This window comes from Heteronotia binoei, chromosome 14 (genome assembly GCF_032191835.1).
Source record: "Heteronotia binoei isolate CCM8104 ecotype False Entrance Well chromosome 14, APGP_CSIRO_Hbin_v1, whole genome shotgun sequence".
NCBI lineage: Eukaryota > Metazoa > Chordata > Lepidosauria > Squamata > Gekkonidae > Heteronotia > Heteronotia binoei.
In genome coordinates, this window is record NC_083236.1 from 41118907 (window position 1) to 41135643 (window position 16737).

The following is a 16737-nucleotide window of genomic DNA, read 5'->3' on the forward strand; positions in this document are numbered from 1 at the left end:
ACATATGAGAAGCATAACCTAGACCAAGACTGGGATAAGAGCTGATAAAACCCTAAACAGGCTGCTACAGGAATTGATGTAGCAGTAGGGTTGCCAATCCCCAGGTGGGGGCAGGGGATCCCCCGGTTTGGAGGCCCTCCCCTCGCTTCAGGGTCATCAGAAAGTGGGAGGAGGGGAGGGAAATGTCTGCTGGGAACTCTGTTATTCCCTATGGAGATTTATTCCCATAGAAAATCATGGAGAATTGATCCACGGGTATCTGGAGTTCTGGGGGGGCTGTTTTGTTTTTTTTGGTAGAGGCACCACATTTTTAGTATAGCATCTAGTGCCTCTCGCCAAAATACCCCCCAAGTTTCAAAACGATTGGACCAGGGGGGTCCAATTCTATGAGCCTCAAAAGAAGGTGCCCCTATCCTTCATTATTTCCTATGGAAGGAAGGCATTGAAAAGGTGTGCCATCCCTTTCAATGTGAGGAGTTCAATTATGCTTGTCACAGCCTTGATTTTGGCTCCACCTCTAATGTCTCCTGGCTCCACTCCAGAGTCTCCTGGCTCCACCCCCAAAGTCCCCAGATATTTCTTGAACTGGACTTGGCAACCCTATGTAGCAGAGTGGCTAACAAAGTAATCCTAAACAGATTTACGCCCTTTTTGAGTCCTTGGGCTGTGAAGGCCTTAACTCTGCTTAGGACTGCTCTCTAAGAAGCTGTAGTATGATCCAGGAGCTTGCTGCTTCGTATCTTGTCCCAGGAACAACTGGTCAGGCAGTCATATGGAAGGCACCCTCTCTCAGTTCCCCCACATGTAATAAATGGATAAGAATACTGGCCTGCTTTAAAGAGTTGCTGTAAAGATTGCAGGAATTCACGCAAAGCACTTTATTACACTGAAAGTTCTCTACAAAATGTACATATTGCTATTTTAGGTCTCATCTCCAAACTCTGATCATCTGCTAAAACCAGGGCTGTTTAAATTTAAAAAGCCCAGCAGGAACTAATTTGCATATAAGGCCACACCCCCTGATGTCACCATTGTTTCACACAAGGCTTTTTTGTGGGAAAAGCCCAACAAGGTCTCATTGGCATATTAGGCCACACCCCCTGACACCAAGCAAGCCAGAACTGCGTTCCTGCTGGGAAAAAAGCCCTGTCTAAAACTAAGATTGGAAATCTGGAAGGAGGGATTTCCCCATCCTTTTCTTTCTGTTCCCCCTTTATTCTCTAGCTCCCTTTAATTATGTTATTCCATGCCTCCTAGAGGAATAGCAATCCTTATCAGATGACTTGGGAAGCAGCATATCTTTATGGTTTTACTTCGTAAATTAATATTGCTCTGCACACCAGGGCAAACCCCAATACAGTCCAGGAGTGGCTCAATTCCATCATCTTGCTCAGAGACCATGGAGCATCTAGTTTACCACTATAAGGAATGATGATAGCTGTTTCAAAAATGTATTTACAATCCCTATGCTATTTCTGGATGGCATTGCTGACAAATGGTATTTGACTATTTAAATATGGCAAGGATCCTGGCATGCTCATTTGCCAAAGAGCTTCCTAATGAATGAAAAATATCATGGAGGAAAAACAACAAAAAAATAAGCTGAACCACTGCTGAGATGGAAAGGTCTTAAAATAGCGAGCAAGGTTACAGCAAACAAGCATTGTGTGACATTGCCCTCCCTTTGATAATACCAGGCCACAAAGCAAAACTGTGTGCCAATGATGTTATGTCGCATGACAGTTACAGCAGGTCAATCTATAAATACACCTTGCTTTTTTGCATTTTGTTGTAGATGGCACACTTTTCTTCTCCCTGTTTGTCATTGTCTCTTTAACCCGGTGTCTTTGCAAAGCCAGAGAGAAATGGACAGTGATTGGTTTAACAACTCCTAATTTGATAATGGTAGCAGCTTGAATAGCCTAGACTAGACCACACTCATAAGAGCTTGGAAGCTATGCACAGTTGGCCATGGTTAGTACTTGCATGAAAATCCACCAAGCAAGATCTGGAGCAGAGGCAAGGGCAAACCACCCCTGCTCATCTCCTACTTTGAAAACCCCATGAGGGATCACCATGAGTCAACTTGAAAATTTGTGGCACTTAATTACTAATTCCATAATGAATAGACAGGCTTTCTGTTAGACCCTTGTATTACATTTAGCTACAATAAGGAAGTTTGGTGTAGTAGTTAAGTGCATGGAGTCTTATCTGGGAGAACCAGGTTTGTTTCCCCACTCCTCCACTTGCACCTGCTGGAATGGCCTTGGGTCAGCCATAGCTTTCATAGGAGTTGTCCTTGAAAGGGCAGCTTCTATAAGAGCTCTCTTACCCCCACCTACCTCACAGGGTGTCTGTTGTGTGTGTGTGGGGGGGAGGTAAAGGAGATTGTGACTGCTCTAAGACTCTGAGATTTAGAGTATAGGGTGGGATATAAATCCAATATCATTATACGAAGTTCAATTTTTTAATGAAATAATGGTCTCCCTTTTTATTTTAGTCATTTTATTAACTTATACGGGTCCAGTGACTCCCAGCATAGCCCTTCTCTTTTTTTCACCAGTGGAAAGGTTGGTTGGCTCTAACACAACTTCTGTTTCTTGGCACTGGATTTCCCCCATAAAACAAGGGTTGTCATGTGCCCACTAAGTGTAGGCACTCCAGCAGCCTCAGTGGCACTCCAGCAGCCTCAGTGGCACTCTCACTGGCACTCCAGCAGCCAGTGGGAGAAAGAAGAAAATAAACTCACAGCAATGTCATGATGTCACTTCTGGGAAAACCTGGAAGTGATGTCAGGCCTCTCTAGGAATCACTGGAAAATCTATAGTAAAACTACATAGATTTTGACAATCCATAGAGAACTGATGTCAAACCGAAAAATGATGTCAATCCTCTGTAGGAATGCTAGAACTCTAGATTCCTAGGGAGTTGTGGCATCACTTCTGGGTTTTCCCCAGAAGTGACATGATCTCAGCCCACACCCATTTCTTCCACTGGTTGCCAGACTGGGCAAGATTGCCAGGGCAGGGCAGGCCTAGCAACCCTTCATAATTTTAATGTAATTGATTTTATATATGTGTATTTTTACTGTTGTACATTGCCCTGAGCCTGGCACTAGCCGGAATAGGGCGATTAATCAAATGCAATAAATAATAATAATAATAATAGATGCATTTTTGACATTTATGTGCATCAAAGTAATCATTAGACATTACATTAGAAAAGACAAAAAAGAATATTATTTTAAACTTTAAAATTACATGAGTCCGCTTGCGGAGAGGGCGGGATATAAGCTTAATGTAATAATAATAATAATAAAAGTTAAAATTGAACTTGGGCAGGTTGAACAGGATTTTTAAAAAGTATTCAGCTGTAAAACTTTCTCTTTTTACAAACTGGATTGAACTGAAATATGATTAATGTAAATATATGATCTCTTGAAAATGACTTTATGAAATAAAATTCTGATTTTGAGGAGAAACGATTTGCGGAACACACATCTTTGTCAGTCTTCATGCAACACGGCCATTCATTCGTGAGCCAAAGCAAAAGCATCTGAAACTATTTGGTTTAGAATAAAGGCAACCGGGGAGTACCATGATAGAGGTCTACAAAATTGTGCATGGTGCAGAGAAAGCGGATAGGAGAAAAATAGATAGAGGGGAACTTTTCTCTCTCTCCCATAATACTACATCTTGGGGTCAAGCTATGATTCTGAATAGCTACAGATTCGAGATAGACAAAAAGATGTGCTAGTTCTTTACAATAGGTAAGATGACTTGTAGAACTCAGGGGCATCTGATGTGGTAATGGGTGCTCTATTAGATGAATTTTAAAAATGGGTTAGACAGATTTATGGAACTGAGTTTTTTAAATATATATATATATTCAGCATCTCCTTTTGGGTTTGTGACCATTCCCAAAGTGTATTATTATGAGTGAGCTACTTTGTGGCTCACAGGCATTGGACAGGTCCACATCAAAACTGGATAGTTGGACAACCCAGTAATTTGCTGGGCATTCTTGACATCTTTGGGCTTTCTCCCTAATGACTCTCACCTCATGCTCTCTCCAGAGTCCTTCTGAGGTCCAGCCAGGGCTTTTTTTGAGCAGGAAAGCACAAGAACACAGTTCCGGCTGGCTTTGTGCCAGGAGGTGTGGCCTAACATGCAAATAAGTTTCTGCTGGTCTTTTTCTAGAAAAAAAAGCTCTGTGTGAAACAATGGTTATGTCAGGGGCATGGCATAATATGCAAATGAATTCCTGCTGGGCTTTTGCTAGAAAAAAAGCCCTGGATCCAGCAGATATCCATGGAAGGGAACATTCCCAGCTGTATTTTGTTCATTCAGTGTGGTGTTCCTCTCCCAACATCTGGAGAGGTGTTAAAGTGTCGTGCAATCACATGGGCAGTTTGGCCCAACACAGTCACTCATCCCCTTCAGATCAAATGGGCATGATCAAACATGCACATCTGACTCCAATGCCCTACCCATCCCTACCTCATGCTAAAACGACTCCCATAGCCACCAGGAAATTCTGGTGGCTACCTCAGTGAAGCACTTCCAAGGTGAGTTTCCGGGTGTCTGATCACCCAGATGTGCCATGGAAACACATGATCAATGTGATCATTCCACTCCATTTCTAGTGTAGTCTTTTTTTTTTAACCCCACTCCAATGTGTGCTTCAGCACCCTCATAGAACGCTGCAAGGAGTGCATGTGTGCTTGTCTGTTTCTGCACACACAGCAGGAATTAGGGGGGAAACTCCAATCATGGGTCCGTGTTTATTGCAAATGAGCAATGTAGACAATCAACCACAGGCCCACGGCACTATGATGCCAGCTTAGGGGGTACTGCCTGATTGACAGAAACTGCCCCAAACTCAAGAGGCTTATTTAAAGTCGAGATACTGTTGTGGCAACCTGCCCATCTGACCACACCCATTATCACAGATTACGTCTTCCTCGACAATCCCCTTGCCTGTGAAGAGAATGTCATCAGTCACAATACTGATGCCTGGAGGCCATCTGAATGCCTGGCTAAGCCTTTTCTGGAATAACTTTAAAAGCAGACATGACCCCCATGAGTCTTTGCAGTCAGCAGTGTCTTCCAAGACTGTCAGGCAGCTGAATGTCTCCTCCTGTTTTGAACACAAGAACCCATTCTTGATATCAAACACTACAAACACCTGGCTGGTATGTAAACATTCATAGGCAGTGGGTAGTGCTTTCTTTGAGTGCTCTGCTAAATGGTTTAGGGCCAATCAGTACTCTCAGCTTTCTTGAAGGCTTCCTCACTCCTACCAGGTTGTGCTTGTTTCAACCCCTCCATATTTACCAATTCTTCATTGGTTCCAACAGGCCTAAAATGTGAGTCTCTATTTGACACTCATGCCAATTGAACAAGGTTTTAACTTCAGCTCGCCATCAAAAAGTTGAGTGCCCTGAAATGCATCCCCTTATTTTGATAGAAAGTCATATAAGGAACCTAATGATTCCTCATCGTGTTCTTCTTTTACTTGAAGGATGCTATGGCTTTAGACTATAATTCTCCCCACCAATGGATGACTGCCCCCCTCGTCAGTCACTATGAATTGTGGGTGGTATTGTTTCTTGCTATGAGGGTTTTTTTTAAAAAAAAATATTGGGCTTCACAGTTGTTTTGTTATATATTGCTGACACTTGGTCACGTTTTCTATTATAATGTGGCTTCTAAGTATATTCAAGGACACTGCAAGTGGCTTCACAATCCACCCTCAGTCTCTAGGATCACTGAGTTCCTAACAGCTTTCTGAAGCAATGCATCTATATTCCAAGTCTGTGTTTTAAACCACTGTTTAGACAATCCCGATGTTCTTGCTAGATTGATGGCATTTTCCAGGGTTCTGTCTACCTCTCCCATCAATCTCTTCCCCATTGGACAAGATCTTTTGAGTCCCACATTGTCTTATCCTTGATTAAGGAGTCCCTCATGTCCTGAAAGTTGTGGATGCCAACAGGGCTTTTCTTTTTGTAGCAGGAACTGCTTTGCATATTAGGCTACACCCCCCCACTGATGTAGCCAATCCTCCTGGAGCTTACAGGGCTCTTCTTACAGGGCCTACTGTAAGCTTTTGAACTAAAACTATCACTATCCATAATTTAAAAAAAAAATCCTGCTAATCCCTCATGCCAAGAAAATGCATGCAGCTATTGAGGCCTGGCAGATAAAACAGCCATACAATGCTCCCTAAAAACTCAAAGGATGGCACTGTCCCCTCCTCAAGTTTCTCAGGGCTCGCACCATAAAGAGGGAGCCATGATTGAAAAACAGCAAGCTCTCCTCCTACCTTCCAGTTCCTACTTCCAACTCTATCCCCTTGTAGTGCTGAATCCCATAGTTTGGGGTTCGATCCAACTAGATTTTCAGCTGGTGACAAATGAAGAAGGGGTCACCTTTGACCACCAAAAAGGCTACACTGAGGATCATGGAACCTGCAAGGGGGGAAAATCATATCGGACAGAGCATGCGGTAATGAGGGAAATTGGCAAAGACTGAGTGAAAATGCTGACTGAGTCTAAATCATAAAGTTACATAGGGATGCCAGGTCCGATGTCTGTGCCGGCAGGGGTGGGGGGTGGGAGGGAACTTTCTGGGAGCAGGGCAGAGTGATGAGATGCACTGACAGCATGCTGAAGAGCCAGTTTGGTGTAGTGGAGAGCCAGTTTGGTGTAGTGGTTAAGTGTGAGGACTCTTATCTGGGAGAACCGGGTTTGATTCCCCACTTCTCTACTTGCACCTGCTAGCATGGCCTTGGGTCAGCCATAGCTCTGGCAGAGGTTGCCCTTGAAAGGACAGCTGCTATGAGAGCCCTCTCCAGCCCCACCCACCTCACAGGGTGTCTGTTGTGGGGGAGGAAGTAAAGGAGATTGTGAGCCGCTCTGAGACTCTTCGGAGTGGAGGGCGGGATATAAATCCAATATCTTCACATCTTCATCTTCACATCATTGCAGCGGGGTTGTCGCCAGCAATGCTTTGATTCTTGCATCCCAAAATTGCTAACTTTCCCAAAAGTATCATGTCTTACGTGAATGTTTGCAAAAGATCTTTCATTTTCAGTGGGAAAAGCCATATATTTATCAGCTGAATGCATGAAACCTCTTTGCTCTGAGTAACGTGAAACACTTTTCTCATTTCCTGGTAGCACAATTTGCTTGTTCTTCCCCCTCCCAGTGAGGTCACACAGACAAGAAATGGGTCCTCATTTAGGTCAAAATATATCCGCAACCTGTCATCAGTGTGTGGTCATATTTGTGACACAGAGAGAGAGAGGCTGTGAAAGAGAGTGCTGGTGTTTGAATGTGGTGGCAAGAGAGGCTGAACTGAGGGAATTCAGCCTTGGAAAGGGAGGCGCCGGGCCATGGTAAGTCAATGGGTGATAAGCAGAGTAACTTAAAATGGTCCGACTGCTAAGGTGAGTATTGCAGTGATTAAACAGGGAGTGGAACCTCCACAGATTTGATGGAAAAAAGAGGGTCCTGATGCCATTTCTTAGCATGTGTGGGAAAGTGTGGGGACGGAATGTTGTAAGACTGCATGGGTGCTCCAATTCCAATTCTCTTGAAGCTTTCAGGAGGATTTTTTAATGGTGGGGAGATGCCCAGCACTTCTGCCTGACATTACCATGTGAGGTCCATTATTTGGGAGCAGGGTTCCTCCATCAACCAGGTAGTCGGCGCTGGGCAGAAGCCCCAAAAACTAAGGAATCCCCTGCTTGGCAACCCTATTTACATCACTAAATGATCACAGTGTCTCTAGTAACTATTATTAGCCTTTAGGGGGGATTATTTATTTTGGGGGAGGGGTAAAGAAAACAAAGGACAGAGAGTAGACAAAGGAAGAAGTAAAACTGGAAAGAAGAATTCCCAGCAATGATTCCAGGTTGTCAGAGGCCAATATATAGAGTCAAAAACGTTTCATAGAATTTTATAATGCAGTCCTAAGGAGAATTACAGCCTTCTAAATCCACTGAAGTTAATGGGATAGATGTGTAACTGTACTTAAGATGGTGTTATGAGCCCTGTGGCGCAGAGTGGTAAAACTGCAGTACTGCAATCCTAAGCTCTGCTCACGACCTGAGTTCGATTCTGGCAGAAGCTGGGTTCAGGTAGCTGACTCAAGGTTGACTCAACCTTCCATCCTTCCGAGGTCGGTAAAACGAGTACCCAGTTTGCTGGGAGGAAAGTGTAGATGACTGGGGAAGGCAATGGCAAACCACCCTGTAAAAAAAAAACACTGCCGTGAAAACGTCATTATGCGACGTCACCCCAGAGTCGGAAATGACTCGGTGCTTACACAGGGGACTACCTCTACCTTTTTTTTTTTAGTTAAGATGGTACTATGACAGTGTCAGTCAAAGAATGTTTTCCTGGAACTAAGCCTCATTTTAAAAGATCTGAGTCGTATTCTGAGTAGACTTGCTTATCAGCCCTTTTTTCCTTTGGTGAATTAAATCATGACTTGGACGGCTGTCTTGATATAAATCAAATGTCCCCAACCTTTTAGAGCTTGTGGGCGCCTTTGGAATTCTGACACACCATGGTGGCTGCAATTATAAAATGGCTGTCACAGGAGGCTAAGCCAGCCACAAAATGCCTGCTATACAAGGCAGACCCAGCCACAAGATGTCAGGGAGTGGGGTCACACATAAATATTCAACATTTCTTTCTTGCATACATACAGCTTACCTTGAGTAATAAACTGAAAATCTTGTGCTGTGGTAGCAGCTGCTTCTGGGATTGCCAGGTCCAACTCAAGAAATTTCTGGGGAGTTTGGGGGTAGAGCCAGGAGACTTTGGGGGTGCAGCCAGGAGCAAAGTTGTGACAAGCATAACTTAACCCCAAAGGGAGTTCTGGTGATCACATTTAAAGGAACCACACACCTTTCAAATGCCTTCCCTTCATTGGAAATAATGGAGGATGGGGCTCCATTATTCTTTTGAGGCTCATAGAAATAGCCCCCAGTCCAATCTTTTTGAAACTTGGGAGGCTTTTTGAGGAAAGGTACCAGATCCTATGCTGAAAATTTGGTGTCTCTACCTCTAAAAATAGTCCCCCAGATACCCATGGATCAATTCTCCATTTTACCCAATGTGGACCAGGCTCCATAGGGTATAATGGAGAGCCATGCAAACATTCACCCCTTCACACACACACACACTTTATGATAACCCTGAAGTGGGGATAGGGCCTCCAAACCAGGAGATCACTTGCCCCTAATTGGGGATTGGCAACTCTAGCTGCTGCTGAAGCAATTAAAAACATCTTACAAACCAATTAGATCTGCAATGGGCCAATCAGAAGTGCTGTGAGACAAAAGCCCTACTTGACCCCACTCAATTTCTAAAAACACTTGGGAGTGCCAGGAAAGGTGCTGGCAAGGACCATGACGCTCATGGTCACCATACTTGGGACCCCTAACCCTAACCCTGTTTTAAATCAATCCAACCTTTCACATATGAGTGACGAGCCCTGTGTGCATATCACATGAATTGCATACAAATGAACATGCACAATTCAAACGCACCCGTTCAACTAATAACAAAAAGTGGAGAACTGAAACCACAAACAAAACTATTAATGGATATAAAAGGAAACAACATAGAAAATATTTTCTCATCTCTAATCCTCCCATAGAACAAGATGAGAGTGACATCAAGGGCCTTTTTGCAACTAAATATAATCATGGGTATCGAGTAAGATGGTTTTACTTAATTATTAACTCTGGAGCTGGCAAACAGAACACATATGTCTAACAGCCATTGCAGATCCTTCTTATCTTTGCACTGCAATTTCAGCTTTCAGAAGGATGGTGACAATCAAATTAATCTACAAAGCAATCTACCATTTTCAATCTTTATTTAGTTAAATATATGCATTGTCGCTCTTTGCTTTTTTTTTACAGAAGCCATTTTTTTCAAAAAGAAAAAAGCATTAGCTATGGAGTAGCGGTAATTTACAGCAAATGGCCAAAGGCCATTACAATCTTAGATAAAATTGAACAAACATAAAATGCAGAGGTTGATTGGAAATAACAATAAAAACAAGTTGGATAAAAACTGATTAACAAAAACAGGGATAAAAATTCCTACCCCACCCCTCCAACAGCAACAACAATACAACACACAAATAAACTACACCAAGTTGGGCCTTGAGGCATGTTGCCAGGCTCCTCATGGTTGATGGTGGGGGTGGAAGGGTAGGGTTGCTGAGTCCAGATCGAAAAACTCATGAAAATTTGGGGATGGACCTGTGGAAGACAGAGCCTACAGCAGAATACAATGCCACAGAATTCACCTTCCATATCATCTGTTTTCTCCAGGGGAACTGATCTCTATAGTTTGGAGATGAGCTGTAATTCTGGGGAATCCCCAGGTCCTGCCTAGAGGCCGGCATCTCTAGCTTTAAGAATGACTCTACTTTTCTTTTCCTTTTTTGTAGCAACCAGGTATACGATGAAACCATTCGCTATAATACAGTGCACAGTTCAACATTCTTAGACTTCAGTCCTGAGGTACACTTCCTTAGAAGTGAAGTCCAATGAACTCTGCATAATTTACATTTGAATAAGCAAGCACAGGAGTCTTAAAACTGCATTATCTCAAAATGTGTGAACTAATCCACGATATTCTATTTATTCTGAACAGAGCTACTGAAAAATTCACACCATATTAATTTTAAAAAACCCAAAAAGTAAGGCTGGGTAAAACATCATCCAGATCCTGAACTATACTTAAGAAGAGTGTTGGGAAATCAAATAACAAAGATACATTTAATAGAAGCAGGATAATATCCATGCCTTGCAAGGGAAGTCAAACCCCCTATTCGCATCCTATAGAAGGTACAACTGCAATCAACCAGAGAAAGTGTGAGCTCAAGAACCAGCAGTTCTTTTGTGTTTTCCACAATGACATCATCTATCCAAATCTGATTGATTACATCACACTGTGACATCATGTGAGAACTATGACTTCTTAAGACTGACCATGTAAATAATTGGTTATGAAAAAAGCAAAGTAATACTAGTGAAACAGTAATCCACAGGATCAAAGGAGGTGACATTTCATGTGCCCAAAATAACTATTTCAAGAGCAAACAACAAAACAGTAGCATATTCAGCACAACTTCACCATGGATGATATAATCCAAGACACACTATCTGCACGCTGGCTTTGTTTGTGTCTGATCAACGACCCTGTTTGCCCTGGTTCTGACAGAGGAGGAGAAGTGGTTGAAAATGCCAAAGGTCTAATACAGCTCAGCGCTGCTCAGACTGTTTCCTATAGTGGCTTCGAAGGCTTTTGATGATATGAGAGTGTGTGTGATTTTTCTTTTTTTGTTATTCTGCAATGTGATTGACAATAGACTGAAGTGTTTCAGCTAACTCTTTATTAATTTTACTCTATATTCAATCTCTACCTTTAGATTCCATGGGAACACAATGATCTGCCTCTATATCACTATCAATGAAAAGTAGACTTTTTTTTTCTCTCCAGGAGGAATGTATATATTAGGTTTTTATAAAACATCAGAACTATAGTTTATCTAGTCATGGAAAAAGGTGCTGCCTCTTGAATTTACTCAAAGATTTACCTCTCAACATCAGATTCAGTAAAAATGTCTTACCTGGTCATTTTGCCTATTTCCCTCCATCCTTGTTCTAGGTATGGCTGCTTCTGAAATATTCCTCTCTGAATTTCTCCCCAGTTTTTAGAGATCATAATCATTCAGCCTTGTCTCCCAGGCAGAACAAATCCATTAGGACCCCCGCACCCCCTGCTTCCCTAAGTTATATATCTATATTGCAATTTTTGCACTGTGCATATAACATTTGCTAGAGCTATCAATTTCTCCAGCCATATGATTTTTTCTGCTTTGTGTACTTTGATAACAGTTCTTGTGGCAGGTGGGGGGGCATATCTTGATGTGATTAAGTTCTGCTGAGTTTCTTTTTGAATGGTGCTTTATCAATGGGGAGTCATGCATATGAACAATATTTTTTTGCATTTTCTATTTTATCACTTCATTTGCGCTTTACCTTTCTCTGGAGACCCAAAGTCGTTTACACCATTCTCCTCTCCTCCATTTTGTTCTCACCACAACTCTGCAAGGTAGGCTAGGCAGAGAGTGTGTCACTAGGCCGATAACACTCAGCAAGCTTCCATGGCAGAGAGAAGATTCAAACTGTGTCTCTCCCAGATTCTATTCCAACACAGAGAAAGGTAACACAGAGAAAGGAAAGATGCAAAGGAACTGAAAACTATGGCAAACTGCTCATGAGTTAACTTTGGAGTGTTCTCTAGGAGAAACAGAGTAAAGGAGGAATGGAATACAACAGAGAAAGAAATTCTGAATGAAGAAAGGAACAGAACATAAAAAAACTCTGCTGATCAGTAGCTCCATGGAAGGAGTTGTTATTTCTTTATTCAATTTATCATGCCTCAGTTTTCTCCCTATTGGGAATCCAAAGCACTTTACATCCTTCTCCTCTCTTCCGTTTTATCCTCACAATAACCCTGGGAGGTAGGTTAGACTGAGAGTGTGTGACTGGCACAAGGTCACCCAGTGAGCTTATATTGCCTGAGAGGAGATTCAAACGTGGGTTCTACAGATCATAGTCTGACAGTCTTAAGCACTATATCATACTGGCTCACATGAAAGAAAGTAGTTCAACAGTACTTTTTGGATTTGAATTTTGGGACGTATAACACCTACAAAAATAGTCAGTGTTTGTTTTAAAAAAAAGTGGATTTCAGGAAGGACCTAAACACCAGTATCCCTAGGTATCTGGATGTTCTGATACCATTGCAAGATTTGGGTTTGGTTTTTTTAAAAGGATTCAGGGATTATTTAGTTTCCATTATTCCCTATGGGGGACCTTTTCCAGAGGGCTGGAGTCCTTTTTTCAATCAAATGCCACCAAAATTATAGGAGATCTAGTACTGCCTGTCCCCTACAAAATTCCTAAGTTTCACACAAATTGGACAAAGGAGTCCAATTCTATGGCCCATGAACACTCCCCCACCAGCCATCATATTTGTTTCCATTGTTTCTTATGGGGGAGGGGGAATTAAAGAAGCCAATAGCCAAACACACAAGAGCAACAACTGACCCAAAACCTTCAAATCCACACAGAGCCAACAAGCCCAACAGAACTACAGTTCATGTGGCAAGCCCAAGATTATCTGTCTCTGATTATAGTTTCTACTATGGTGTTTTTAATAGCAGGAACTCTTTTGCATATTACGTCACACAACCTGATGTACCCAATCCTTCAAGAGCTTACAAGGCTCTTAGTACAGGGCCTACTGTAAGCTCTTGGAGGACTGGCTACATCAGGGGTGTGTGGCCTAATATGCAAAGGAGTTCTTGCTAAAAAAAAAAAAAAGTCCTAGTTTCTACAAACTGGCCTGAAACAGACATTAGACAAATGGGCCATAATTTCCTGGTCCCCCTCATGACTGGGGTTCCCAACTGACTACTTGTGGTGGGAGACTTCTAGCCCCCTCCACCGCTGCCCACTGCCCCTCACCTGAGCAGCAGGAGGGAAATGGGAGGGGTGAAACGGGGGCAAGTGAGGGCTGAGTGGTGACATCATCATGCTGGATGAAATTCTAGCAGTGTCATCCCTGGTGCAATGTTGTCACTTCCAGACTGCAGCAGAAGTGGCATCATCCCCAGGGACACCCATCTCCTGCCCCCTCACCATAAGTCCCCACCTACCCCATCTCTCACCTGTTACCAGGCTATGTCTGGTAACCCTATTCTGGACTCCATTCTAAAAAAAACAAGACAAAATAAAACAGTGCAACATTTGCTATTTTCCAGTCCACTGGTACAGTACGAAAATGAGATCTGAACATGCTGTAAAAGTGGGTGAGTGTGAACAAGATGCAATTTAACAAGAATAAGCTGAGTTCTACATGTGGGTAACAAAAATGAGGAACACAAATACTGGTTGGGGATATACTACTGGGTAACAGTGTATGTGACCAAAGTCTTGGGGTACAGGTAGACCATAAGTTAAATATAAGCAGCCAGTGTGATGTAGCAACAAAAAAGGCTAATGCGATCATGGGGTGTATCAACAGAGATATAACATCCAAATCTCAAGGTGTCATAGTATACAGCATTGCTCGGGCCGCATCTGGAGTATTGTGTGCAGTTCTGGAGGCCTCACTTTAAAAACAATCGGGACAGAATAGAGCAGGTGCAGAGGACAGCAACGAGGATGATCATGGGCCTGGAGACCAAGCCCTATGAGGAAAGACTGAGGGTCTTGGGAGTGTTCAGTCTGGAGAAAGCTGAGGAGGGACATGATTGGTCTCTTTAAGTATCTGAAAGACTGTCAGAGGAGGGCAGGAACTGTCGGCAACAAAGGATAGGACTCACAATAATGGGTTTAAATTAAGGGGAAGGAAGGTACCAGCTGGACATTAGAAAAAAAAACTTTGTTTATAGTAAGAGTTGTTTAACAGTGGGATCAACTACTGAGGGAGGTGGTGAGCTCCCCCTCACTGGCAGTCTTAAGCAGCAGCTGGACAAACACTTCTCAGGGGTGCTCTAGGCCAGGGGTGGCCAACGGTAGCTCTCCAGATGTTTTTTGCCTACAACTCCCATCAGCCCCAGCCATTGGCCATGCTGGCTGGGGCTGATGGGAGTTGTAGGCAAAAACATCTGTAGAGCTACTGTTGGTCACCCCTGCTCTAGGCTGATCCTTCATTGAGCAGGGGGCTGGACTAAATGGCCTGTAGGCCTCTTCCAACTTTGTGATTCTATAATTCTAGGTATCTTGTTTTAGTGACAAGTTACATATAAAAAGGTAAAGGTAGTCCCCTGTGCAAGCACTGGGTTGTTACCAACCCATGGGCTGACGTCACATCTGGACGTTTTCTTGGCAGACTTTTTAAGGAGTGGTTTGGCCTACCTTTAACCAGTAGGCCAATGGATTACAGAGTTAAATTGGAAGCCTTCCCCAAAGTTACATATAACGGTTACTAGATCAACAATTTCAACATTGGAGTTCACTAAGAACCCTTGGGTGTATCCCATCAGGTCCCATATCCTTCCTGACCTTCACCTCTCATCATTCAGTTCTTCAGACTCCCTTCCTGAAAATCGTTGCTCTAACCTATGTATATGTCTCAAACTTTCCATAGTGTACAACACGCTGCACCAATTCATTGAGGCCTTCACAGAAGTAGGATATCAGTGATCCAAAGAAATGACCATGTATTATCCATCTCAAACAAACAAACACACAAACAAGACTCTTGACTCACCCGACCAACTAATATAGGTTCCGGTCCAGAAAATTCTTCCAAGACAAACATTTGATTCCATACCCAGCCCCTCTTCGAACGGTTCAACACTTTTTGCTCTTCCCTTATTTCATTTAGTCCTCTACTAGATCCACTTGGTAATACTTGTGAATCGTTCACTGGAGCCATGTACATGGATGGGAATACAGTAATCCATAATATTACTAATGGGGCCCATGTATCCATAAGCATTTCTGTTAGTCTTTCTGGCATCGTTCCACACACTAAGCAAATCACCAGCAACAATGAAACAATTATTTTGCTTTCTTCCAGATCGTAGTCATCCAATTCATCATGCGGCGAAGATTTACTTATAGCTCCTCCACAAGTCTAGAGCACAGTAAACATAAATAGAGCTAGTTTAGGTGGTTAAAAAAACTCTCTTTGGGCTTTCTTGTTCTCAAAGATTCCTAAAAGAAGAGAGAAAGAGAAAAGGAAATTGTCAGTAATTAAATAATTGGGCCAGCATGTTTTCTACTCACCAGATTCTTATTTGATTATAATGTTACAGAATTTGGTGGGGTCACCAAGTGCTATAGTTCAGTATGTGGTCATTTATTAACTAGGAATAAGGCCCTTTATGATGGAAAATACAATGGGCTCTAGAAAGAGGGTCTGGGCAAGTGCCCCCCCCCAACCTTGCTTTCTACTCACCCATCCAAGTCAAGGCTTTCACCCCCCCTTGGTGTCTTCCCACCCCCACCTTCCCACTACCACTCCTGTCCTAATACCACCCACCCCCAACCACCTCTTCCTCTCAACTAACCCCCACATGTAACATTCAGTCACCTGCACCCTTACTGCCTTCCCACTCCCCCCATTACATTTATTCACCCTCCCTTTGCTGTCTTCCCACAGCTGAAACAGATACTGGCTTCCCCACCCTGCATATGTGTGTGTGTGTTTCTGTGTGTTTGTCCCCCATGTCTGTGGTGGTTCAAATCCCCGAAAAAGGCGCAGACTGGAGATAAGCAGGCTTCATTTTGGGCAGGAGCTCACATTTTGTTGTGTTCTTTCTTTCTTACCCCCGCCCCCCAAAAAAAACTTGCTTCTGGACTCCATTGTTCAACCCCCCTCTGAGAATGTTGCTGAACTCTACGATTTGACAAACTTTCTAATATCCCCCACACACACAAAAAAAAAAATGGGGAAATAACCAAAGCATATCAAGCAGACAGATGAAAATCTTCATCATGCCAGTGTGGCCACATAGGAGAAAATAATTTTAGAAATATGATGGCAGTAAGGTTTTAAGACAATTACAATTCAAGAAGTATTTTAAGGTAGATGCTGACCTGATATAATGAATTGCCACAAACTGCCTTAAAATTCATGCAAGTTCATGGTGACTCTTCTGTTTGCCACTCTTTGTGAGCCAC

The 16737-nt window shown here is 42.8% G+C and overlaps 1 protein-coding gene across 2 annotated transcripts in view; it reads right to left on the reverse strand.

The window, feature by feature from the left end:
• CDH8 (cadherin 8) overlaps positions 1-15762 on the reverse strand; it is a 351561-nt gene extending 335799 nt beyond the window's left edge. For both annotated transcript variants that reach the window (XM_060254013.1, XM_060254014.1), the window contains exon 1: positions 15320-15762. In XM_060254013.1, the coding sequence (XP_060109996.1) occupies positions 15320-15571 (252 nt within the window). In that variant the 5' untranslated portion in view covers positions 15572-15762. The remainder of the gene's footprint in view (positions 1-15319) is intronic.
• Positions 15763-16737: the final 975 nt, after the last annotated feature.